Genomic DNA, 26,475 nt, shown 5'->3' with positions numbered 1-26,475 from the left:
GACAAGTTTATAAGATATAAAAAAATAATTTGAATAATTAAAACAAAAACGCGTCAACACATAACCTATTTTTTTCGGCGCCTCCCATCACTCGCGTTATCGATAGTCATACCCCACCCTCGTCTGTCGTCAATTTATCGATAGGATAGGACAGTCGGCTTGCCGGTGTAAAAATTAATTATTAAATTAATTCATTGTATTGGCTGATTTGCAAATCCAGTCCCGCCCTGCGCCGTCGCCCCCCGGACTTCCCATTGAGGCGATCGCGATTCGCAATCCCACTCGAGCGTCGCATGTGCTGGCAGCGACACGGCGCACATCTCCTCAGACGATTCCGATTCCCGACGAAACGCCGGATCCCAATTACTCAATTAGCCGGCGGACGGACAATCACACACGGCCCGTGTAAGATGACGGACCAGGTCAAGTATCTGGACACACCGGACAAGTCGGAGACGGACAAGAAGCTGTACAAGTGAGTGCCGTGGGCCATGTGACCCAGATAGATTGGATTTAATGGATAATTTCCCCTTAGGACCCTGCTTCTTGGCAATGGCTTGCACGCCCTCATCGTCTCCGATCCCACCCCCATGCCTCACGATGGCTTCACCACCTCCGAATCCTCCTCGGGGAAGTCCGTCGAATGCGAGTCCATTAGCAGTACCGAGACGAGCAGCAGCGATTCCAGCATCACGAGCTCATCCGATAGTGGCAGCAGCGCGGAGTCGGGAAGCGAAGAGGGTGACGAAAAGCTGGCCGCTTGCGCCCTGATGATCGACTATGGATCCTTTGGGGAGCCCGAGAAGTACCAGGGATTGGCGCACTTCCTGGAGCACATGATCTTCATGGGCTCCGAGAAATATCCGGAGGAGAACATCTTCGATGCGCACATCAAGAAATGCGGCGGCTTTAGCAATGCCAACACGGACTGCGAGGAGACACTCTTCTACTTCGAGGTGGCCGAGAAGCATCTGGAGTCCAGCCTGGACTACTTTACAGCCCTGATGAAGGCTCCGCTGATGAAGCAAGAGGCCATGCAGCGCGAGCGCAGCGCCGTCGACTCGGAGTTCCAGCAGATCGCACAGGATGATGAGACGAGGCGCGATCAGTTGCTGGCCAGTTTGGCCACCAAAGGTTTCCCCCACGGCACCTTCGCCTGGGGCAATATGAAGTCGCTCAAGGAGAACGTGGACGACGGGGAACTGCATAAGGTGTTGCACGAGATCCGCAAAGAGCACTACGGCGCCAATCGAATGTATGTTTGCCTACAGGCCCGTTTGCCCATCGAAGAGCTGGAATCACTGGTGGTGCGCCACTTTGCGGAGATTCCCCACAACGATGTGCAGTCTCCGGATTTGAGCCAGTTCAACTATAGGAACGCCTTCCGGCCGGAGTTCCACGAGCAGGCGTTCTTCGTGAAGCCCGTGGAGAATGAGTGCAAGCTGGAGTTGACTTGGGTGCTGCCCAATGTGCGGCAGTATTACCGCAGCAAGCCCGATCAGTTTCTCTCCTATCTGCTGGGTTACGAGGGACGTGGCAGTTTATGCGCTTACCTGAGACGCCGACTGTGGGCACTCCATCTAATTGCCGGCATCGAAGAGAACGGCTTTGACACGAACACAATGTATGCTCTGTTCAACGTATGCATTTATCTCACGGATGAGGGTTTCAAGAATCTCGACGATGTTCTGGCCGCCACTTTTGCCTACGTGAAGCTCTTTGCCGACTGTGGATCCATGAAGGAAGTTTACGAGGAGCAGCAACGTATTGAGGATACGGGATTCCGGTTCCAGGCTCAGCGACCTGCTTTCGATAACGTTCAGGAACTGGTGCTGAACACCAAACATTTCCCACCGAAGGATATTCTTACAGGCAAGGAGCTTTACTACGAGTACAATGAGGAGCATCTCAAAGAGCTGGTTGGCCACCTCAATGAGATGAAATTCAACCTGATGGTCACATCGCGTAACAAGTACGAGGGCATTAGCACGTATGATCAGACGGAGGAGTGGTTTGGCACGGAGTATGCCACTATTCCGATGCCTGAGAAGTGGCGCAAGCTTTGGGAGGATTCGAAGCCTCTGCCGGAATTATCTTTGCCGGAGCCAAATAAATTTGTTACGGACGATTTCACACTGTTCTGGCACTCGGCTTGCAAGCCAGAACTGCCCGCTGCACCGAAGAAGCTCCTCAAGACGGACACCTGCGAGCTGTGGTTCCGGCAGGATGACAAGTTCGAATTACCCGAGGCCCACATGTATTTCTATTTTATCTCGCCGCTGCAGCGACAAAGTCCCAAGAAGTGAGTGTATATGTTTTATAATTGGTCGCCTCTTTTTTTATTTACCCATTTTTCCTTCAGAGATGCCATGTGCACACTTTACGAGGAGCTGGTTAAATTCCATGTGTGCGAGGAACTGTATCCAGCCATTAGTGCCGGCCTTTCGTACACCTTCAACACCTTTGAGAAGGGTTTGCTCCTCAAAGTGAGCGGTTACAATGAGAAGCTCCATCTTATTGTTGAAGCTATTGCTGAAGGCATGCTCCACGTGGCAGATACCCTCGACGAAAAGATGCTGGCTGCCTTCCGGAAGAACCTACGCAAGACTATCTTCAATAACCTGATCAAACCAAAATCACTCAACAGGTAAAAAATCCCTCCATCATTTCAAAATTGCATGTATTACATATTCCCTGACTAACGAATATGTATATCTATCCCATTCTTTTTCAGGGATGTTCGTCTTTGTGTGCTGGAGCAAATACGCTGGCTATCGATTGACAAGTACAAGTGCCTCAACGATATTACTTTGGAGGACCTGCGCGAGTTTTCCCGCCAGTTCCCGAAGGAACTCTACATCCAGGCTCTCATACAGGGCAACTACACGGAGGAATCCGCTCACAATGTACTGAACTCGGTGCTGAGTCGCCTCAATTGCCAGGCGATCAAGGAGCAGCGCTATGTGCAGGATAGGACCATACAATTGCCGCTGGGGACCAACGTGATCCGATGCTATGCCCTAAATGAGCAGGACACAAACACAGTGATCACGAACTTTTACCAAATTGGACCCAATTCAGTTCGCGTTGAAAGCATCCTCGATCTGATGATGATGTTCGTGGACGAACCTTTGTTCGATCAACTGAGGACCAAGGAGCAGCTAGGCTACCATGTCGGCGCCACTGTTAGAATCAACTACGGAATTGCCGGCTACACCATTATGGTCAACTCGCAGGAGACAAAGACGACGGCTAACTATGTGGAGGGTCGCATCGAAGTGTTCCGCGCTAAAATGCTACAAATTCTGCGACAGATGCCGCAGGACGAATACGAACACAACCGCGACTCGTTGATCAAGCTGAAGTTGGTGGCTGACATGGCGCTAAGCTCGGAAATGGCTCGCAACTGGGACGAGATTATCAATGAGGATTATCTCTTCGATCGTCGACGTCGCCAAATTGAAATACTGCACACACTTCAAAAGTCCGACATTATTAATTTTCTTATGGAAATCGATTTGAAAAACCTGAGGAAGCTGTCCGTACAGGTCATTGGCCATCGGCCAGCCGATATGCCAGAACCCTTGCCTGGTTCCCACCTCGTTTCCGATGACGAAGACAAAGCCGAGGATGCTAACGAAGCTGAGGAGGATGAGAGTGAAACTGAGAAGGACGACCAAGAGGATGAGGAGGAAGTGGATTCATCCGAAGAGGCCGACGACGAGGATCTATTTCTGACCCTGGAAAACAAGCTGAATGTCGTCTTCTTACCCCCAGTTGGAAATGAAAACGCCATCCTTGATATTAACGAATTCAAGAAGGGTCTGGATGTATATCCCAAGCGCCAGAGTCAATATGAGAAGGAGGATCCGTCGCGCGCTGATCGCATTGAGGATGCATTGGCTGAGGCGTGAGATCCTCGAGTAGCAACCTACCCACCACCCAACCAACACTACTCCATATACCTTACCCATTTCAGTTCGTTTAATTAGCCAAAGGTAGAAGATTAGTTTCACAGAATGCAAGCTCTTTTACGTCAACCTCCTGACCAAGTCAGCGATTTGCTCTCGTTTTTTAATACGCGAATCCATAACTATTTGAATTTTTTCACACACACGCAGCTAATGACAAATGCATTTTGGAGTTTTGAAACACCATAAGTGGGTCGATCGCACTTGCTGTCTTTCGTACTGATTAAATACAGAAATAAAAATCAAAATTTAAAGTAATCAAATTGTGTTTTTTTTAAAGGAACCCTCCCATTATTCACGTGATTAAGAAGCCACGGAAATTTTATGGGCATATATATTTATTTAAATCATATATAAATTAGGGCAGTCTGTAAAGTGTAAAGTAAAACACTTGCGTTGCAATTTGCTAGTATGGGGGTTTCCTCTCTCCGGTTTTTTTTGTTTTATTCATATGTACAATAACAATGCGTTTTGTATATAAACACTAAAGTTATAAAGATATAAGAATGTTTTTCCCTTTGTTTTACAGTTGTGCCCAATTGTTTTACAAGTGTACGTCCTCCTCCGGACTGCACAAATAAGGATTAAAGCCGATATGGGGTCAGTGACTCCTCAAGAAGGGTCAAGTTGTTCGATTTTCGTCTTTTGGTTTTGATTTATTTTACCTTTGCGTATGTGGATATATGATAATGCGTATTAACAATAAGTAACAATAGTTCAATGATGGTTGATGTCTTGCTTTGTCTCCAGATCTTCGACTCGTTTGCCTTTGTTCAGTTGAACTTAATAATAATATTTAACTTACGATCGATCATAACACAAAAAAAAACGTTTGTATACAATAATAATAATAATGATAAGCATAATAAATCGGGAAAAGAAAACGGATCTATAAAACAAAAAACGCTTATAAATGTTTTGAGTTTCTTATTAAAAAAAAGAAGGATAAGAAGGGGACGGTGCGTTTGCGGGTCTAGAAAAATAGAAAATCCTGCCATATAACAAAAATCCTAGAATTAGTAGTGGCCTAACGAAATCTGTGATATTTTCCTTTCAATGAAATATTAAGCTTGTTATCCTCAAAATAAGAAAAGATAAATAAGGAGGTATTTTAATGTAAAAATGCATCTCAGTAGTTCAAGAAAGTGTACTTAAAATATTTATTAAATATTTTCTGTTTGAGCTATATTTACATACTGAGAATACTTTTCGTATAAAAACCTCCCTTTGACTTTTGCTTATGTGAGATATACAAAATTATATTATAACTGCGAATATATCAAAGATAACCCTGGTATCCTACTACTTGTTCTTTGTCAAAATAATCAATCTGCAAATATGTACATAGATTTTATAATTCGCTCTCTTACTAGTTCAATTTAAAGCCCGCTAACAATTTTACTGAAAATTTGTCGTTTTGAGGTCCTCGGTTGGATTGTGGATGCTTGATTGTTGCCATCGTTGAGCTCACAGCTTCTGCAGTTCGGTGCTGTCATTGGCATGGTAGCGACTCCTCACGATCTTGGTGCGGCCATCGTACTGCTCCTCGGGATCCAGCAGTCCCTCCTCGTGTTTGGCATCCGGCGACGTGACGCCCCCGTTGCCGTGCATGAAAATGCGCGATATAAGCGAATTGGTGGACCGTTTGAAGGCCATCCTGCCCTTTTCGGGCAGATCGTCCAGGCCCCGATGGAGGGACAACTTATCCAGCTCGTATTCGGAGCCACCGGCCCGTTCCGCCGCCAGCTGCGCCTCGTACTCCGCCGTACGCAGCGTCTTTGCCGTCGGCTTGCGGTACATCTTCAGCAGCAGCGAGGAGCACACCACGCTCACCGAACTGGCGGCCATGGCCACGGATGCCATCCACGGCAGTAGGGTGAAGCCGTAGGGAGCAAACAACCCAGAGGCCAGCGGAATGCCCAGCAGATTGTACATGCTGGCGAAGAAGAAGTTGTAGCGGATGCGACGCACCGTGCAGCGGGACAAGTCCAGGCAGGCCACCACATCCAGCAGATCGTTGCGCATCAGCACAATGTCCGAGGCCTCGGCGGCCACGTCCGTGCCCGCTGCAATCGTGATGCCCACATCCGCCTGCGCCAGCGCCGGACTGTCGTTGACCCCATCGCCCACCATGGCCACGCGGATGCCGTTGGCCTGGATCCGCTGGATCTTGGCCACCTTGTGCGAGGGCAGCACCTCCGCGTACACCGTTCTGATGCCAACCTAGTTAGATACGGTGACAAAATTAGAAGCAGTTATAAATAAACAACCAAATCAAACCCACCTCTCGTGCTATGCTGGCAGCCGTGTTCTTGTTATCTCCCGTCAGCAGCACCACATCGATGCCCATCTTTTTTAACGTGTATACGGCGAGGTGGGCCTCCGGTTTGACCATGTCCGACACGGCAAACATGCACACCAGCTGCCCGTTGAGCGCGCACAGCACGGCGGTGTGTCCCTTCCGCTCCTCGTGCGACATGCAATCGCTGATCTCCAGCGGCACCTCGATGGCGTTGCGCTGCATCCACTCCCGGTTGCCGATGAGCACCAGTATCTCGGGGCCATCGATGATCTTCTGGTCCGTGACGAGCTGCTCATCCTGCTCCAAGACCAAGTCGGAGAGCAACTGCTGTTGGTTCAGTTCCATGGACTTGTGAACACTGTGCTGCGGCAGCAAGTGCTCGATGCTGGCTCCATTGTCCACCGACACGGATCCCAGTGGATGGTCGCGGTGCAGGTTCTCATAGTTGATGATGCGTTCCGCGTTGCAGGCCTGCCGCAGCGTTTGCTCGTAGTTGGATACGGTGACGCGGATGCCACAGCCGGGCACGGCCTGGAAGTGGCTGCTCTTGCCAAAGCTACCGCCCTGGGGAGTTGCGCCCACGTTCAGCATATCCTTGGCGAAATGCACAATGGCGGAGGCGATCGGATGCTCGCTGTTCTGCTCGGCGGCTCCCACGATCGTCAGAGCTCGGGCCAGGCTGCAGACCTGTGCTTGGACGAACAGGGTGACCTTGCTGGTCATCGGGGTGCCGTGCGTTATGGTGCCGGTCTTGTCGAAGACCACAGTCTTTACCTGGAATGGTGGGGAATCAGTACAAGTTGATCACTCAAGTAAATTATATCTAGCTATAGAATCTCAAGAATCTCACCTTGTGGGCATTCTCCAGTGCAGTAGCTCCTTTCACCAGCACACCATTGATCGCTCCCGTTCCAGTGGCCACCATCACGGCAGTGGGCGTGGCCAAGCCGAGGGCACAGGGACACGCGATGGCCAGCACACTCAAGGCACACTTGAAGGCATAGCTAACGATGATGGTGTTCTGGTCCATGTGCATCTTATGCTCCATGGCCACGGGCACCAGATTGGGATTGGAGAAGCCAATGATGATCCAGGCAATCAGCGTGATGCTGGACACCACCACCACGAAGGGGACAAAGTAGCCGGCAATCCGATCGGCCAGCTGCTGGATGGGCGCCTTGCTGGTCTGCGCCTCCTCCACCAAACGCACGATCTGCGCCAGCGTTGTATTCTCACCCGTGTGCGTGGCCTCCACCAGGAGCACTCCATTCTGGTTGATGGAGCCGCCGATGACTACGGATCCCTTCCGTTTGGCCACCGGCATGGATTCGCCCGTGATCAGCGATTCATCGCAACTGGAGTGACCGTACAGGACTTTGCCGTCCACGGGAACTTTGGCTCCCGGTATCACCTTCAGGATATCGCCGCGCTGTACATAGTCCACGGAGATCACCTTCTCGCTGATGATATCGAAGTCCGGCGAGATCTCCACCAGCAGGGCATCGGCAGCCTTGAGGGAGAGCAACTTGGACAGCGCCTCCGAGGTCTTGCCCTTCGCAATGTGCTCCAGCCAGCGACCGAGGGAAATGAAGATCAGCAGCATGGGCGGCGTATCGAAGAAGGTGAGGGGCGAGCTGTTCTGCTCCAGCAATACGGCTGCGATCACCACGGCCACGGAGTACACGTACGAGATGGTCGTGACCATCGAGATCAGCACATCCATGTTCGTGGTGCCGTGTTTGATCGCCCGATAGGATTGCACGTAGAAGTGGAAGCCACCGAAGAATTGCACCGGTGTGGAGAGCAGGAACATCACCAGATTCTCCATCGACAACCCAGGCACGATGCAGCACATGTTCGCGTGTCCCACGTCGTCCATCTCCAGCATGAAGTAGATCATGGCCACCATGCAGGGACCGCCGAAGATCAGTGAGACCAGGAAGGCGTTGCGCCACTTCCGGATCTCCTCCTTGTGCTCCAGATAGTTGTGGGCCATCTTGTCCCTTCCAGTCATCAGCTTGGCCTCGAAACCCAGCCCCTCGATCGCCTCGCAGATGCTCCGTGGACCCGTGTCCTCAGTGCTGTAGCGGAATTTACCTAGAGGAAGGGATAATCAAGAGGAGTCTGTATTAGTTTTTGTGCCATAAAATATAAATGTAATTGCAGTGGTGATAAATATATTAAGAGAAGTAATGTTCATATTATTTAACTTCACTAAGCGTTAGCAATGTCTCTTTAGTTAAGTCAAATTAAAATGTAAATATATTCAGTATTATAAATAATACAACAATAATAATTTAGTGGCTTTTAGACTTAACAAAGAAAAGTAGTTAGCAAAATCTAGAAATTCAAATTATAGTTAATAATTAAATTATAATTAAATTTACCAAAGTAGTTAATAAATGTAGATTACTATTATTTGTTATTTATTTCATATTTTATTTATTTTCATATTTTAATTGTTTAAAAAAGTAGGATTACATCATTACATTAACATCGATTAAATAAACCAAAAACTCTTAAAAGTATGTCTAACTTGTAGCCTCATTACATTTTTGTTAATAATTGCCTTTTAATCAAAGCAAGTTAATCTAAACTGGTAGACTATAAGAACCGGATTTGTTCTATGTGTACCGATTACAAAACCAGTCATAAACAAGAAAGGAAAACTAACTTCGGGCGGAGCCGATGTTGATATACCCTTGCAGAATACTCTGTAAAATATATTCCCCAAAATTATTCATATGATGCATTCTTAATACTCATAAAAAATCCCAACTTCCTAACTTTAAAAACACCAAAGTTATGGCATTTCCAATCGTTCAGTTATATGGCAGATATAGGATATAGTCGGCCGATCCTTATGAAGTTTGTTAGGTCGGATTGATTGGCCAAAAATAAAACCCATAGAAAATCCCAACTTCCTAACTTTACAAACACCAAAGTTATGGCATTTCCGATTAATCAGTTATATGGCAGCTATAGGATATAGTCGGCCGATCCTTTTAAAATTTGGTACGTCAAATCGATTGGCCAAATGTAAAACCCATAGAAAATCCCAACTTCCTAACTTTACAAACACCAAAGTTGTGGCATTTCCGATCGTTCAGTTATATGGCAGCTATAGGATATAGTCGGCCGATCCTTATAAAATTTGGTACGTCAAATTGATTGGCCAAATGTAAAACCCATAGAAAATCCCAACTTTCTAACTTTAAAAACACCAAAGTTATGGCATTCCCGATCGTTCAGTTATATGGCAGCTATAGGATATAGTCGGCCGATCCCGGCCGTTCCGACTTATATACTGCGTGCAAAGGAAAGAAGGGTGTGTGCAAAGTTTCAATTCGATATCTTTAAAACTGAGAGACTAGTTCGCGTAGAAACAGACAGACGGACAGACAGACGGACAGACGGACATGGCTATATCAACTCAGGAGGTGATCCTGATCAAGAATATATATACTTTATAGGGTCGGAGATGTCTCCTTCACTGCGTTGCACACTTTTGACCAAAATTATAATACCCTCTGCAAGGGTATAAAAATAGAGAAAGCTGGTTTCAATTGCCAGTAAATATTCACAGAGGATTCGGTCTACAGTGGTGGTCATTAAAGTTGATTAAAGAGAAAGCTAGTTACAATTGAACGGTGCATGCTGCTAATAATGGTTATAATCTCAAGCCTACAATTTGCGAAACTAGATTAAATTGCCAATAAACAATGTTGATTGATCTACAGAAACAGCCATAATAAAGGCGAATATTCTACCTACAATTAATAATGAATACACATTTTTTTATCTACTCAGAATAAGATTTTCATTTAAATAAATATATGTACTTGGTATAAAATGATATATCTCACTTTCATATCAATTTCACCACAGTTTCTAGCTGTTATCACTTTTATTACCACTTCTGTGTTTTACTGGGACCCCCAGAGAAAACTTTGTGGGGGAAAGGCAGCCATACACATATTTATAGAGGGGGTGGTGGGGAAGTGGGGAGGAGGGAAGCTTTAGAGGTTGCCTTTTGGCCGGCGTCAAATGAAATTTGCTTGTTCATGTTAATGACTGAAAAGTAATGCCGGTTCTGGTATTGAAATTGGAGCGTGCAACCGGTTCAATCGCGACAGATTCGAATGAATTCGATTGCAAAATCGATTTGCAATAGTGAATAGTTTTACGTATATGTAAAGTACATCGGTATCTATATTTTGTATTCAAAGATTTGCAAGAAATTAACTAAAGTTTTTAGTTCATCTTTTTCATTTTTTGTTTTGACGAAGTTTAATAAAATTTTAAAGTTTTGTGTTACCATTTTAGTTAAGAAAGCCGGCAAGCATGTCGCGTAAATAATTATTAAATAAGAAGGAAAGATTTGAATTGTCTTTTTAAGGGATATAAAATAAGTACATACAAAATGAAGCCATTTATTTTACTTTAAAGTAGTCCCAATTTTAAAAGGTATCATTGGCTTATAGGGTTTAAAAATCCCATAGATAGGAACATATGCCAATGAATAGAACTAACGAATGCAGACAAATTAAATAAAATCCGTGGGGCTCAGTGGCTCCCGGAATCTTGAGGGCAAAATATCGCTGGTGTTGCTGTAGGTTCAACGCTCCCGATAAGATAACTTTTCAACATTGTCGAATGTGGAAACTAAATCGCCGTTGTTCCTGATTATTAGCATGTCACCGGTTACCCAACAACTCGAAATTTCTGATATTAATGCCATCTGTTGTGATTCTGTGTTTTCCCCCAGAAGGTTCCTATTCAGTTCTACGTATCCGATCCGAGAAAATGACGGAATCAGAAACATTTCATTATTCGTTTCCTATGTCGGAAAAAGCAAAGCGAAGGCGTTACACGTTCTATTTGGGTTCGTTGATAAGCAAATAATCGACGCTTATGGCACATATAAATTGTGCACATGGCACATCAATTTGAGCTTTGAATGCATTTGCCTGCTGTCGTTGTTATTATTCGCAATTGGTTTATACAAAAAAATGTGTAAACATTGTCTACATTTTTCTGAAAAGAAACAAACTTATGACATATTCTGTTATAAACTATACTTTTCATTAACAATGACTTTTGAAAGAGTTGAAAGTAAAGTTAATGTCTGTTAGATTTTTGTTTTTGTTAATTTATATAATAAAAAACAATTGTATTTTTTCTCGGTCAGAAAAACTCAAAATTAATTTATTTAGAATTTTTGAAGTCTATCAATATCGGAAACTCTTATTCCCCTAATTAATATTAAACAACCTCTTCAAGGAAAATAACAAAGATGATTCAGTTCCATTTGAAATCTCTTCGATGGCAGCTAGGCAAATTAAAATTATATTAAATAATTTATAATCAGCCGGTATTCTACTCTTTTGAACTGATTCATTTCTACAACCTTTCATTCACTCATCAGACAAAGAAAACACAAACAAATATAATGTTTTAAGCGTGTAAAGTCCCTTGTCTGTGAATAAAATCCCCTCTTCTGCAAAAAAAAAATGATAGGCCAGTAAATGAACAAGATTTTAAATTGCATTAGGTCACCATTTTCATATTTCATCATCAGTTCAGAAATGGGCAGTTCTTAAATCAATAAGATAAGATGCTATATTTGTTTTTAAGAAAATACCCAGTGAATCACTTCAGATGCAAAGGGAAATAGTTGACAAAACACATGATAACATTCGGACTTATCATTTATCGTTCAATTAGCGGGTCATCAAGTGGACACCGAGCGGGACGTGTGCAAAATGGAGGAAGGATTAGGGTGGCATAATGTCTTGATTACACGAAGGGTGACAATTGCCGCTAATTACCGATCGATCTTCGCCCAATTGATAAACGATGTGCGGGTCGTGTGCGTGTGTACATTCCAAATTCTATAAATCAATTCTATCGCAAAAAAATAGTTAATAAGTGGCACAGAATTTAATAAGACACCGCCTTTTAATTTGCAAAAAAAATGTATTTTATACAAGTGCAATAAGTAAGTTTAAACTAAACTATTTTATTATATTTTCGTGTAATAAAAGTTCCACTCTAAACGAAATACTTTTTATAGGGCTCCCTATTCTATTTATTTTTTTTTGTTTGGCTTCATCTTATCGCCCGCAATTCGTTGTTACAATTTTAGAACATTTTCAATTTGAGTTGAGATTGCCTGTAGTTGTTGCTGTCGTGCACTTATCGCCGAACGATAAGAATCGGAAGAAAACATATGTTTTGCTCAACAGTTAACACTCCCAATTCCGACTACCGACTACCGCCGACCTGACAAACAAACCCAAAACAAGGTAACAACAAGCAGAAGTCCCAGTAACAAATGAGAAACTACAAGTTTAACTTTTTTAATGGGAGTTAATGGAAGTCCGAAGTTGAAGTCTGAGTCCGAATCGATTGAAAGTTAAGTAGCAGCAGGGATTTGATTTAAATCAACTTCTATTAATTCTCATTTTAATATTATCTTTTCCGAAAGCAAGTAATTATACCCTTGCAGAGGGTATTATAATTTTGGTCAAAAGTGTGCAACGCAGTGAAGGAGACATCTCCGACCCTATAAAGTATATATATTCTTGATCAGGATCACCTCCTGAGTTGATATAGCCATGTCCGTCTGTCCGTCTGTCCGTCTGTCTGTTTCTACGCAAACTAGTCTCTCAGTTTTAAAGCTATCGGATTGAAACTTTGCACACACCCTTCTTTCCTTTGCACGCAGTATATAAGTCGGAACGGCCGGGATCGGCCGACTATATCCTATAGCTGCCATATAACTGATTGATCGGAAATGCCATAACTTTCGTGTTTGTAAAGTTAGGAAGTTGGAATTTTCTATGGGTTTTATATTTGGCCAATCAATCCGACATACCAAATTTCATAAGGATCGGCCGACTATATCCTATAGCTGCCATATAACTGATTGATCGGAAATGCCATAACTTTGGTGTTTGTAAAGTTAGAAAGTTGGGATTTTCTATGGGTTTTATATTTGGCCAATCAATCCGACCTACCAAATTTCATAAGGATCGGCCGACTATATCCTATAGCCGCCATATAACTGATTGATCGGAAATGCCATAACTTTGGTGTTTGTAAAGTTAGAAAGTTGGGATTTTCTATGGGTTTTATATTTGGCCAATCAATCCGACATACCAAATTTCATAAGGATCAGCCGACTATATCCTATAGCTGCCATATAACTGATTGATCGGAAATGCCATAACTTTGGTGTTTGTAAAGTTAGAAAGTTGGGATTTTCTATGGGTTTTATATTTGGCCAATCAATCCGACCCACCAAATTTCATAAGGATCGGCCGACTATATCCTATAGCTGCCATATAACTGATTGATAGGAAATGCCATAACTTTGGTGTTTGTTAAGTTAGGAAGTTGGGATTTTCTATGGATTTTATTTTTGGCCAATCAATACGACCTACCAAATTTCATAAGGATCGGCCGACTATATCCTATAGCTGCCATATAACTGATTGATCGGAAATGCCATAACTTTGGTGTTTGTAAAGTTAGGAAGTTGGGATTTTCTATGGATTTTATTTTTGGCCAATCAATCCGACCTATCAAATTTCATAAGGATCGGCCGACTATATCCTATAGCTGCCATATAACTGAACGATTGGAAATGCCATAACTTTGTTGTTGTTAAAGTTAGGAAGTTCGGATTTTTTATGAGTATTAAGAATGCATCATATGAATAATTTTGGAGAATATAATTTACAGAGTATTCTGCAAGGGTATATCAACTTCGGCTCCGCCCGAAGTTAGCTTTCCTTTCTTGTTATCATTTGGTTTAGTAAAAAAAAGGGGGAATCGAATATAAAAACCACATATATATTTTGAGGGTTTCAAAGCAACAAATTGTTTTGGATTTTACAGAGCAATAGATAGTAATTTATCTGAAATTTAAAATAAATATATAAAATAGGAATATACTTGTATCTGGTTTAATGTAATACATTTTTGCAGATATCGAGATACTGTTTTTTGATCAGAGCAACACAGATTTAATCAAAAAATGTTCAACAAAAACCACTTAATATACTGATTGAGAAATTTTATAGAAAAATAACTTCGATGCAATGCTTATATATGATCATACATCTGTAACTGATTGACATTGGCATTAGGTCACCATTTTCATATTATTTTTGAAAGTCTAAAATCATTTTCAGTGCCATAAATCGAAATAGTTTCATTTGCTTTCCTTCGCCGTGTGCTTATCCATGTCAGACGCGAAAAAAGCGCAAAAGGCAAGTAAACTGAAACCGAAACCAGTTTTATTGCAATCATAATTATGAAGCTCTTATTTATGCATTTTTTTTTTTGTCCAAGTTGTGTTTGAATTTTTCAAACGGCGCACGTATGAAAGGTAAATCCAGGTATGCAAACCAATTTTCCTGAATCAGCAAGAATTTAAACCCAATGTGTGATTATTGCATAATCCGCAACTAATTTCAAATCAAGATCTGCCAAACAAGAGCGGAAATAAAAAAAGAAACACAACTCTAAATCAAAGTGAAGGTGAATGAAACTGGAAATGCACATAGAAAAATTTGCAAGGCTATTTCAATAAATCAGTAATTAATTGAATACAAAAATTTAAATGTCTGAAAAAAAATTGTTTTGTGTATTACAGATCAAAATAGATTTTTATTAATGTTAATAAAGTTTATAGATTTGTAAGTTTGATTCGTTTGATTCGCTGTTTAATAATAAAAAAAACCAGGTTCTTCAATAAATAAATAAATAAACAAAAGAAAAACTAATATTTTTCACAAGATGTTCAAAAAATATGAGTTATATTTAAAATCCCAATTAAATTCTTACAAAAAAGTCATTCACATATTTCACTGAATTAGTTATCTTTGCAGCTTCTACCAATATCAGAAGGTATCCGCAACCTACTGGAGCTACAGATAACTTATTTTCTTGCTGTGTAATAAGTGGATTGGAGTTCGTGGTCACGCATGCGAAACAGGGAGAGCAAATTCAAAAAGAGAGCGGGCTCCCTCTTTCCAGACAAAAGCGAGATTAATTCCACAGTTTGCTGCTTGCGATCGTGGGTATATATATTGCTATATTATATATATGTATATATATATATATATATATATATTTTGGGGCGTGTGTTTGAGCTCTCACTTTTGTTTTTGTTTTGGTTTTGGCCAGGCGGACTTTCAATTTCAAGGCTTAAATGCCAGTTGGTAAAGGCATGGCCATAAGTTATGGCCCATAACTCGATTGGCAATCAAAGTCTTTGAAAATAAACAGCCAACAATCACACCCTGTCTTTTGTTCTTCGGCCACCAATCTTTTTTTGATCCCTCGCTCTTTCACTTATAATAATCTTATATGATTATTCCCGAACACTCGCTAATAAATGTTTTACATTCTATATAATTTACTTATTAAAATAAATTTAGAGTTCAGTTTTTACAATTTCTGTTAACATTTTTATTTAAGTCCTTGTTTTTCATTTAATGATGACTATGCATTATTAAAATTAACTAAAAATAGTGCCGATGTAAATATTTTCTACTAAAATGTACCTGCATAGAAGATTAAATTTAAAGAACAGGTTCGGTTTACAACATAATAAAGCTTAAATTTCTAATCTTTTGGGTACATTTCCTTTAGTTTTGGTATATGTGCATTTCTGCATATTCACATTCTCACTTTCTGTCGCCCATTAAATTCCCTGACTGCTCCAGATAACTTTACTGCCCACGCACACGAGCGCAGATCTAAGCACTTTAATCTAGTCGCCATTGCCATTGTTTGCTCGAAGTATAGTGTTCCTAGTATAGTAGTGCTATCCCCGGGTACTTCCTTATCGCTGGAAACCTCCCACCCTTCCGAAAATATAAGACCCAGGCCATGGAGCATTAAGTAAACCGAGTATATCAGTTGCAATAAACAATTCGGCAATTGTTTGCAGGTTTTCAATTGTGAATAGCGAACAAAACATTTGCACCGATTTCAGGCAGTCGATGTTAAGAGGTTAATAAAGAACACAGCTGTTGCTTCCCCAAAATAAGATACAAATAATAAGGGCCACCTTTTAAATACTCTTGAAAAGGATATTGTTATAATAATTTACCAGCGTAAAATATGGTTAGTTCTAGAACCAGTTCTTGAAATGATAGATATGCATATATTATACGATTCAAGTTCGCTGCATTTTTTTTTTGCAACTTTAGGAAATGGATCAGTCTTTAAATTTACCCTATAATATTTATAAACTAAGGTAAAGTGACTTTTCCTTGAATTTGTCGTATTATTGTATACCTTAAGTTCAAGGGTATACAAGATATCGGATCAAATTTAATGGGAATTTCCCACCAGCTGTGGGAGGTGGTTGAAAATAAACCGCAACAGGTGCTACTCGGCTGATGGCCTGGTTTGAGGTGTTGATTCTAAATATTGCGTAACACTTGTCACTTGCACTTGTGGAATGCTAAGATTCCCGATTGCAGTGGATGACCCCGCCCCGATTTCGAATAGTCCAATAGCTATTGTGTTATGAATAACAACTACGACTGAGCAAATTGCACTCAATTCTGATAAACAATAAATCTAAACATGCACTTCAAATTACTAAATATTCAGTTAAATTAAGATTTTACCAAAGAGTAATTATTATTATAGAATATTATTTACTATGATTAAAATGTAATATTAAATTGTGATTATTCTTTTCAAACCTTTCAGTATTTTGAATTAAATATGTAAAATGTATTTCTACTAGTATCGAAACTATTTTAATACTATTTTTTTTTATAATTGACAATCTTTTCTTTTTCAAAACTATTTTTAAAAGTCTTGTATAGAACTAATTTGAATTTTTAAAATTATTTCGTTTCCAAATTATCAAACTATGATTGTCAATCGAAAAAGTCTATTAATTTTGATTTATAGAAATGGTGAAGAATTTTAATAAAAAATTATTTTTAAATGATTGTTCTTCAACTCACCTCTTTTTGTTAGCAGTGTAACGGAGGCGGTGGTAACGCCCTTTATTTTGAGCACATGACTCTCAATCTTGTTGACGCAGGAGGCGCAGGTCATGCCCATGATCTCCAGCTCCACCTCGGCCTCGCCGTTGTCCGGCTCATCGATGAGTTCCGTGGGGAAGCCCAGCTCTGTGATGGATTTCGCGATGTTCTCCGCGGTGACGACATTCGCATTGAACTTGACCTCGGCCTTGGCGGCCAGCAGGGCCACCAGGATGCTGTCCAGGCCGTAGATCTTCTTGCAGTGCTTCTCGATGGCCGCCACACAGCTGGCGCAGGTCATCCCCCGAATGTGCAGGAAGCACTTGGTGAGGAACTCTTGCTCAATCGGAATGGCCACCGCCGAACCATTTTGAGCCACTGGAGGAGGAGGAGCACTACTTTTCTTGGGTGATGAGGCGCGGGCGGGCGATTGGCTGGGCTGTACGGATTCCTCCACGGACGCCTCGAAGCCCATGTCGTCGATGAGCTCGGCTATCTGGGCGGGATCATACTGGGCGGGATCGTACTGGACGCGGGCATTCTTGGCCGACAGCTGCACCTCAATGGACCGGATGCCGGGCTTGGTGCCGATGTTGCCCTCGATGTTGCGCACGCACGACTGGCAGGTCATGCCCACCACCCGGATGTTCGTCCAGGCGCTGGAGGGGATTGGATTTGTGTCCGACACCGCCCCCGCCCCCGACTCTGGATAGCTGCACTCGAAGCCCATGTCGTCGATATCGCTGGCTATCTGGGCGGGATCCGTCTGGCCTGGATCGTAGTCGAAGTAGCCCGCCTGCTCCTCCAAAACGACGCGTACGCCCAGGATTCCGGACTTCTGACCAATGTGCTCCTGAATGTTGCGCACGCACGACTGGCAGGTCATGCCCACAATGGGCAGGCGCACCGTGGACATTGTCGCTTCTTCGTCACTCGTCGGCATACTGCACTTGCATTATTTGTTGTGTGTTGAACGCGACGGAAAAACTGGAAATTTTGTTGAACTCTTGAGTTGCCCCTCGCTCCCTTGCCGTCTCTTTTGCACTCGAGTGTGTGTGGGTGTGTGTGTGCGAGAGTGTTCACCGATTGTGTCACAAATACTTTGGAGTGTCGTTTCGCCACTGCCTGTGATTTTTCTTGTGGCGTCGTAAGTGCCGCCGCCGTCCCTTTTCACTTGGCCAAACTCCACACGAAACTCACAATTTTTGTGTTTAATTTTCCAATTAGCAGGCAACAGCTGCTCCGCTCCCGTTATGTCTCCCGTCCCGTTCACACTAGAGGTGGGGCTTCATCGATGCCAGCGTCGATGTTTAACATATTTTAATCGATGTTTAACAGAGCGTAATCGATATTTCCCCATCGCTCACGAGTATCGAAAATAGGCGATATCGATGTTTAACAGAGCACAACCTATGTTTTTCCATCTCTAAGAAGTTTCCAAAATCCCACTACAGTTTTTGCGCACTGTTAATTCCATTCAAAATGATCATAGCCTTCCTTGTAGGAAATGTTTGCTATCCAAATGCCGAAATATATAAATTAAAGGTTGAGGAAATTTTATTTAATACAATTATTATTTATTTTATTTTTATATGTGGTTAAATTTATTTCATAAACTTGACTCTACAAGCAATTCAGATTTGCCGAAGGAAATCTAGGCTCCCCAATCGAAAGAGAACTAAATAAAAATTGTTATTTAAGTTCAAGAAATCTCAATAACTTTAAAAAAATTAAATATGGTTTTTAAATTTATATATTTATATATTTTTAAATAAGGAGGACATTAGGTATTAAATATATATAAATTAGACGACTGTATCATATAGTTGAATGGGTTTTAAAACATATATAATAAAATAACATAAGTAAATAAAATGTAAAAAAAGCGATCACTGGTGTATATACAAAATAGACGACTGTATCACATGGTTTAAACATATATAAGAAAATAACATAAGTAAATAAAATATAAAAAAAAAGCGATCACTGGTGGGGGAGGATTAATTCCCCGCCAGCGCGACTCACAGTATATTTTAATTTTGTAATTTCATATTTTGAGTTGTTGGTTTTTTTGTTTGTTAACGGTTTTCCCCCCAACCATTTTATATAGAGGGGATTATTCGCTTTGGATCACAATTATTCGGGAAAGGTGAACAACCCTTGATTACTGTGAGGCACACGACCGCCGAAATAGGCCTCTGCGCAAGCGCTATTTATACTCAGCATTCGCGGAACTCGCACTTGGGAATCATAACTGGCCCAGCAGGACGATAAGCGAGAGACAACATAGACATAAATGACCTATGTCATTTATCCCTCTCTATTTTATTTGGCGGTCCTTTTCAAAATTGTTAAACGATTTACTTACAGATTTATTGTAAATTCGCAAATGCAAACTATGTTTTGCATATTAAGATTACTGAACTTTCAAAATGTTATTTTCTTTTCTGTTTTAATTTATTTTCAAAATCAAAATTTACCTTCCTTAAATATATTTTTATAATCCTAACGGTATTTTGTGTTTGCTGTTAATATCTTATGTAAAACCATTTTTACAATTTAGTTTGTCATTTAAAAATGCACCAGTTATTTCGCAACTTAATTGTCAAAATATACTTGAAACGTATAAAATATGAAACAAATATCGTTAAAATCAGTTATTTATTAAAAAAAGCCCAGATTATTTAGAATTTCAAAGTAAGCTTATATCGATTAAAAAGTCGATAAGAAATCGTACAAGAACTTCCATCACTTTCCAGCTGTCGTGCGATTTTGATTTGATTTTTGTTTTCTTTTCGGAATTTGCATTCCATTCTATTGGTTTGTAAGTACGAAGGACTTCTGAACGGGATCAGGATCAGGAGTAGTATCAGTATGCCAGTGGTGGAGCTGAGCGTGGACCGCAGCCTGGTGTGTCCGAACTTCGATGGCTACAAGCTGTCCTTCGATCCGGTGCCGGTGCTCCGCCAGGAGCTCGAATCCAATCCCCTGCGCCTGGAGCCGCACCCCAATCAGTTTTCGCTGCTGCACGTGGAGCTGTTTGCCCGCCACAACCTGCTGTTCGCCGATCCCTGGCTGCGCCACCACAGCTACTATGTGAACGTGCGCCACCAGCTGGTGCAGTGCATCTACGATCCGCAGAGCGGACGAGCACGTGGCCAGCGGGTTGTCTACGCCCTGGAGTACCGCGACCAGGGCGACGGTCACATCCATCGTTCCGGGGACTACAACTACTCTGTGTGCTTCCTCTCGGAGCGCCTTTGTGTGATCTGCGATGGAATGACGTCGTACCATCTGCTGGACACCGGGGATCGATCGCGATCGGGGTTGGAAACGTGGCAGCGGATCACCCGCACGCCGGTGGATCATGGCAGTGAGCACCGCGGCTTTGTGCTCTACGACGCCCGATTGGATGTGGTGCAGGAGCGGAAGCAAATCTCCCTGGTGGCTGGTCACGTGGCACGTCGTGTGGTGGGCAGGGATCAGACGCATGTCTACTACATGGACCTCACCTGGGGACGCTGGACCCAATGCCTGGCCAGCGGCGAGTGGGCGTACAGCGTTTGCCAGCGACTGGAGACCACTGGTTCGGTTCACTACTGCGCCTTTGAGCCACGCGCCGAGTCCCTGATCATCGCCAGCAATCGCGAGGTGCAGACACCCGAGCAGCGCCAGGCAGCCGATGATGCAGCCGCAGCTGCTGCAGCTGCTGTTTCATCAGTTCCTCCAGTTGTCCAGCTCCAAAATGGTCACGATCGCGAGCACAGCTTTAGCTGGACCCAAACGGACGATGATGTGCTAATCCGTTTCCAATTGCCAGCGGCTGCCAGTCGCAACGACTTTGACATACGCTGCACTAGCTCCACTGTATTGGTAAACCATCTGGACCATAAGCTCCTCTGCGGGGAGCTATACGCCGGTGTGGACAACGATCTGACCACCTGGACCATGGAGGCCGATGGCCTGCAACTGACGTTGGTCAAAGCGGAGCACCAGCACTGGCCGCAATTGCTCACGCAGGAGGATTTGGCGCCCGGCGAGGCTGGAGGTGAGGAGGAACCGGATACCATGGCCGATCCGCCGCTGCCCATCCCCAATCTCGAGGATCCCATCGAGGAATGCGACCTGGGGCTACCCGACGAGGACATCAAGATGGGTGAGTAGTAATCAGAAATAAATATTCGTATTATATGTTCATTAAAACCATTATCATGTTTCGGAACCATTAGAAATTATAGTAATTTTGCTGGAAATATATAAAAATTTGTTAACAGAAGTGGGTTTTGAACCAATTATATATTAAAATGATAATTTATATGTATATTTCTATTCAACTTGCCCTGCCTTTGTTAATATAATATATACATCAAAACAAATACGATAAAATAAATATAAAAAGTTTATTAATGTTAGGGCAATTTAAAAATCTGGTCTTCTCTTTTCAAAAATAAAATAATATTTTCCCGATCTCTTCCAGTGCGCTTCAACCTGACCGGGGGGGACATCACCCACACCATTTTCCTGGGCTCCACGCCACTGCTGTTTTCGGCCACGCTGCGTCCCGGATTCCCGGCCGCCTTTGCCACGCGCCAAGGTGTCGACGCCTCCGTTTGGCTGCAGATGTACCAGCCCAGTCGACCGGACGTGTGGAGCGTCCGCCATGAGGGACAGCTGCACGCCTTCGGCTATGTGCAGGCCTCCAAGGAGCAGCGCAAGTTCACCGCCTGCTGCCCGGATCTGGAATATGTGGTCATCTGCGAGAGCTTTCGCCACGTGCTCGTCTACCGGCCGCGCAACGATTCCGCCGGAGGTCTGCGCAAGCGCAACGGACCGCCAGTCACCGTGGGCAAACAGAATCTGATCACCCTGGATAACAACGCCGGCGAGATCCTGGGCATGTCCACCGCCAACAATCTGATCACCATCCTCACCAACTTTGCCCTGCTCCACCTGCAGGTGTGAGGAATTGCCATCAAAGACAGCATTTTCAAACTTTTGTACTACTTACCTTTAAAAATGTCTCGTTAGGTGGACATGAATCCATGAATGACCTTACATTTAGAATATAGAAATGTAATGTATTTTGAGAATATCAAAAATATAAATCTTGGCATTTATAATTTTGTAAAGAATTAAATATACCAATTGTTATAGGTATAGTTTATTATTTTTAATACAAAAAATACAATAAATAGTCGACGGTGACTAAAAAATGGAAAAACTCACTTTGAATATTTAACATTAACACTTAAAATTATTTTTATTCCCAATGGTTTTATAACAAATATTTGTAAAATTTTCTTGATCAAAGGAATATAAATGTAATGTGAATTAATTATGTTGTATAGCAAAAAATAACACGTAAAATGTAATTGATTTTGCCAAGCTTAATATTTATTCAAAAAACCTGTAAACTCTAGCTTTAACCGCCAGTTCCCGATAGGCTTCGATTCAAAAGCCGATAACACATACGTGTTCCTGCAGTGTTGCATAGCGGCCGGCAAAAAGAGTGTTGACACGTGTCAGAACATTTCGGCCAGAGTTTAGTGTTTTTATGGGACTCATATTTTAGCAATTAGCAACAAAAAAACGTAATCCGGACGAACGCTGGGTGAGTGCAGCCGCAGGCGGTGACAAGTGGCATTCGGCCGGAATCTTGACGTTTCCATTACCCATACATTGCAGCTGGAATTGGAATCGCAGGCGGTGAATTGTCACAAAATAGACGAAAAAAGTTGGGAGCAGGAAGGCGGAGTACCAGCAGATACCAAATAGCCATGAACACACAAATTCTGGTCATTCTGGCCCTGATGCAGTGCATCGCCGCCGTGGAGTTCACCTTTGACCTGGCCGACAATGCGGAGGATTGCTTCTACGAGGAAATCAAGAAGAACTCCAGCGCCTACTTTGAGTTCCAGGTGTCGGCCGGCGGTCAGCTGGATGTGGATGTCACCCTGAAGGATCCGCAGGGCAAGGTGATCTACAAGCTGGAGAAGGCCACTTTCGATAGCCACCAGTTTGTGGCGGAGACGACGGGCGTGTACACGGCCTGCTTTGGCAATCAATTCTCGGCCTTCTCACACAAGATCGTCTACGTGGACTTCCAAGTGGGCGAGGAGCCGGCCCTGCCGGGCGTCGATGAGCACGCGACCGTGCTGACCCAAATGGAGACCTCCTCCCAGGCGATTCACAAGGGCCTGAACGACATCCTCGACGCCCAGACGCATCATCGTCTGCGGGAGGCGCAGGGCCGCAAGCGGGCCGAGGATCTCAATCAGCGGGTGATGATCTGGTCCTCGCTGGAGACGGCCGCCGTCATCCTGATCGGTCTCGTCCAGATCATGGTGCTGCGCAACTTCTTCACGGACCGAAAGCCCAGTCAGGCGCACTACGGCCGCCTGTAGAGGATCGGGTTTGGGATCTAGCCTTGTTTAAGCCCTTGCGTGTTGATGTGGAAGGGAGCCCGACCGCCACCCAATCCCCCACCCCCCAAATGTTGTCAATCTCGTCTTAGCCACAACGTATTCATTCCCCCAAGGGCGTTTCTTTTTTTTGGGGGGCCACCCACACCCCACCCCCCGAATCCAACGACATGTAATATTTTTTTGTTAGGACCCCACCCGGAAACAGAATGCTTTTTTTTTTAAATACATGCAAAAGCAACCATAACTTGATAGCTAAAGGTAAATAACGAGTGTTTTAAATGGGCGGTCCTTAGGCTTAGTGCGTTAACCTATATGTTGCAGATGGCATTGTTCTAGTTAAGATATTTAGATATAACATAGAGCTCTTGTAGAAACAAGAAAAGAAAGAAAATATTGTAAGATAAATTTAAGATATCTATATTAGTTTTAGATCGCATACTTGTCGTTGTGTCAATCTTATTATTTTTACCCGGGGATTTTTATCTACCTACATGTAATATTTTGTTTATTGAAGTTCCACCCGGAAACAGGGATAAGCGTTTTGAGAACATAGTTTGTATGTCTTAGATCTGTATCAGAACAAGCTGAGTCAATAAAAGAACCTTTTGCTGTGTGGTAGAGTATGTAGTCAAAATAAAGAGAGAGGTCCAATTAATTGAGCAATCATTTTATAATTAATGGGCAATAAAAAGCTCTTAATTAAGCGGTAGAGATCTGTTGATAAGGGCTCTCTAGTGCCCTATATTTAAAAACAGTTTCAGTTGCACAGAGAAAATCTTATCATTTGAACTCAATATAACATGACACTACCCAATTAATAAAAACAATACTTCATTGCACCCATATCATTAGAAATTAGTTCGGTTTATTGACAAAATATAAAAACAAAATTAAATTAGGTATGAAAGTAGTTAAGATCGAACTTCCTCATATTTCATAATTTCTGAATTGATATTTATATGGAAAATATGTAAGATGATAACTCATAGCACGTACTTATCAAATGGAATTAGGGAATACCCTTATCTGCAACTATAGTTAATTTCCACTAATGCATTATTCTTACTATTGTCTATCTTATCAGCATAATAGTTTTTGGGAACTTGCCCGAGTTATTTTTATAACTGATATGGCATCTGGGTATCTGCATTCACACCCAGATATATCAAAGGTAATGCGATTGGGAAATCGTGACGGATTTGGGTTACTAAACGACAATTTTGCAAACAAAATTATTGCCACTGCTATGATAATGCCCCATTCAAACACAATAAATCTTTTTAACTGTTTTATGTACGGACTGTCAGCTTTTATTTGTTGATCTTCATTGACTGGCTTTTGGAAATTCGCAGATCTTTTGTCAATCGCGGTGGCATTGCCAAATATGTCCAGATATAAATACGATAAATGGTATGCAAATATCGTCGGTTGTCTCTATGCCAATTAATAGTATTTAAATCAGTTCAAGACAATGACAGTGACACATCGTTGGTAGCATGTTTATTGCCCCATTCATGACAAAAGCTGCTAAAACAAAAACTATTTGGAAAATTTTAATTTTTATTTTATTCGCATCTGTTGCCAACAAATCAAAAATAAAATATTTGTAACTGAAATTCTGATACTCAAAATATATGTTACAAATATTTATTAGATCTAATTGCCTTTTTAAATCAAAGTCTATGTACACTTAGCTTGCCTAATTCTCTAAATATTTTAGGGTACGATACCCAGCTGCCAATAGCTAAGCATAATTTTTTAAATAAATAAATCGGAATTACGGTTTTACTATTATAAAATTCGCACTTCTAAGCCCATACATTTTTTAACAGAAATACGATTTTCAGGTGGAATACTTTTAAAGGCTCGCGGCTTAATTCGCTAAAAAACTGCATTCAAAACTTGGTTTTTAATTTTTGGTCGATTTTTTGTCATTTTTCATGAGGTAACCCCTTTCCAAATTTTCGAAAAACGGCTTTGCAGAAAAGTGACCCAAAAAACGCACTTCTAAGTCCATAACTTTTTTCATAGAAATCCGATTTCCAAGTGGAATAGCTCTAAAAGTTCGTGATTTAATTCTCTAAAAAACTGCATTCAAAACTTGGTTTTTAATTTTTGGTCAATTTTTTGTCATTTTTCATGAGGTAAAATTTCCGAAAAACGACTTTACAGAAAAGTGACCCAAAAACCGCACTTCTAAGTCCATAACTTTTTTCGCAGAAATCTGATTTCCAAGTGGAATACCTCTAAAAGATCGTGGTTTAATTCCCTAAAAAACTGCATTCAAAACTTGGTTTTTCATTTTTGGTCGATAATAATAATTTATAATAATTTAATTAGGTTATTGCTTTAATTGTTTATCTAGTTCTCTAATATCCCAAAAATAAAATTGGTTTTCCCGTAATTATTAGCTACTTATTGTACCACTCTCAATTCCCTAAGGAAAAAACAGCGGCAGAGCCATTGGAATTTTATGTTGGTTTTTTTCCTACCTCTTTAATTAATTTATTGGCTGGCCCCAAGAGATGATGGCCCGAACTAAAGCTTAGACTTGGCAACAACAGATGGCCAGCAACCTAAAACCAAAGTGAAAGGGAAGTTAAAGTGGCGGCTGAAGGACATGTGTAAATGAATTGTCAGTGGATCGATTGATCGATGTCAAAATGGGGTTAATAAATCGTCAACACAGTTTCCATGCTAATTTATCCACACTTACGATTATAATGATAATAATAATCGTAGCACACGTGTCA

The 26,475-nt window shown here is 42.2% G+C and overlaps 4 protein-coding genes across 4 annotated transcripts; 3 read left to right on the top strand and 1 right to left on the bottom strand.

Annotated features, from left to right (window-relative positions):
* The first annotated feature begins 111 nt into the window (after nucleotides 1–111).
* LOC108049010 (nardilysin) lies at nucleotides 112–4,229 on the top strand. Its single transcript, XM_017129997.2, has 4 exons — nucleotides 112–475; nucleotides 536–2,302; nucleotides 2,363–2,647; nucleotides 2,735–4,229. Exons 1-4 carry the CDS (start codon nucleotides 294–296, stop codon nucleotides 3,912–3,914), a joined length of 3,414 nt encoding a protein of 1,137 aa, XP_016985486.1. The 5' UTR covers nucleotides 112–293; the 3' UTR covers nucleotides 3,915–4,229.
* Nucleotides 4,230–4,367: 138 nt separating this feature from the next.
* On the bottom strand, nucleotides 4,368–18,574 carry LOC108049009 (copper-transporting ATPase 1). Its single transcript, XM_017129996.1, has 4 exons — nucleotides 17,277–18,574; nucleotides 7,124–8,370; nucleotides 6,256–7,047; nucleotides 4,368–6,194 (listed from the first exon to the last, which is right to left on the bottom strand). Exons 1-4 carry the CDS (start codon nucleotides 18,238–18,240, stop codon nucleotides 5,439–5,441), a joined length of 3,759 nt encoding a protein of 1,252 aa, XP_016985485.1. The 5' UTR covers nucleotides 18,241–18,574; the 3' UTR covers nucleotides 4,368–5,438.
* Nucleotides 18,575–20,052: 1,478 nt separating this feature from the next.
* On the top strand, nucleotides 20,053–22,518 carry LOC108049046 (nudC domain-containing protein 1). The gene is made up of 2 exons (XM_017130073.2): nucleotides 20,053–21,453; nucleotides 21,775–22,518. Exons 1-2 carry the CDS (start codon nucleotides 20,172–20,174, stop codon nucleotides 22,257–22,259), a joined length of 1,767 nt encoding a protein of 588 aa, XP_016985562.1. The 5' UTR covers nucleotides 20,053–20,171; the 3' UTR covers nucleotides 22,260–22,518.
* A 264-nt stretch (nucleotides 22,519–22,782) lies between these two features.
* On the top strand, nucleotides 22,783–23,985 carry LOC108049047 (transmembrane emp24 domain-containing protein 3). The gene is made up of 2 exons (XM_017130076.1): nucleotides 22,783–22,908; nucleotides 22,983–23,985. Exon 2 carries the CDS (start codon nucleotides 23,075–23,077, stop codon nucleotides 23,699–23,701), a length of 627 nt encoding a protein of 208 aa, XP_016985565.1. The 5' UTR covers nucleotides 22,783–22,908; nucleotides 22,983–23,074; the 3' UTR covers nucleotides 23,702–23,985.
* Nucleotides 23,986–26,475: the final 2,490 nt, after the last annotated feature.

Source organism: Drosophila rhopaloa, unplaced genomic scaffold (genome assembly GCF_018152115.1).
Source record: "Drosophila rhopaloa isolate 14029-0021.01 unplaced genomic scaffold, ASM1815211v1 contig_3, whole genome shotgun sequence".
NCBI classification, from domain to species: Eukaryota; Metazoa; Arthropoda; class Insecta; order Diptera; family Drosophilidae; genus Drosophila; species Drosophila rhopaloa.
This window is presented reverse-complemented; position numbering and strand designations above follow the sequence as displayed.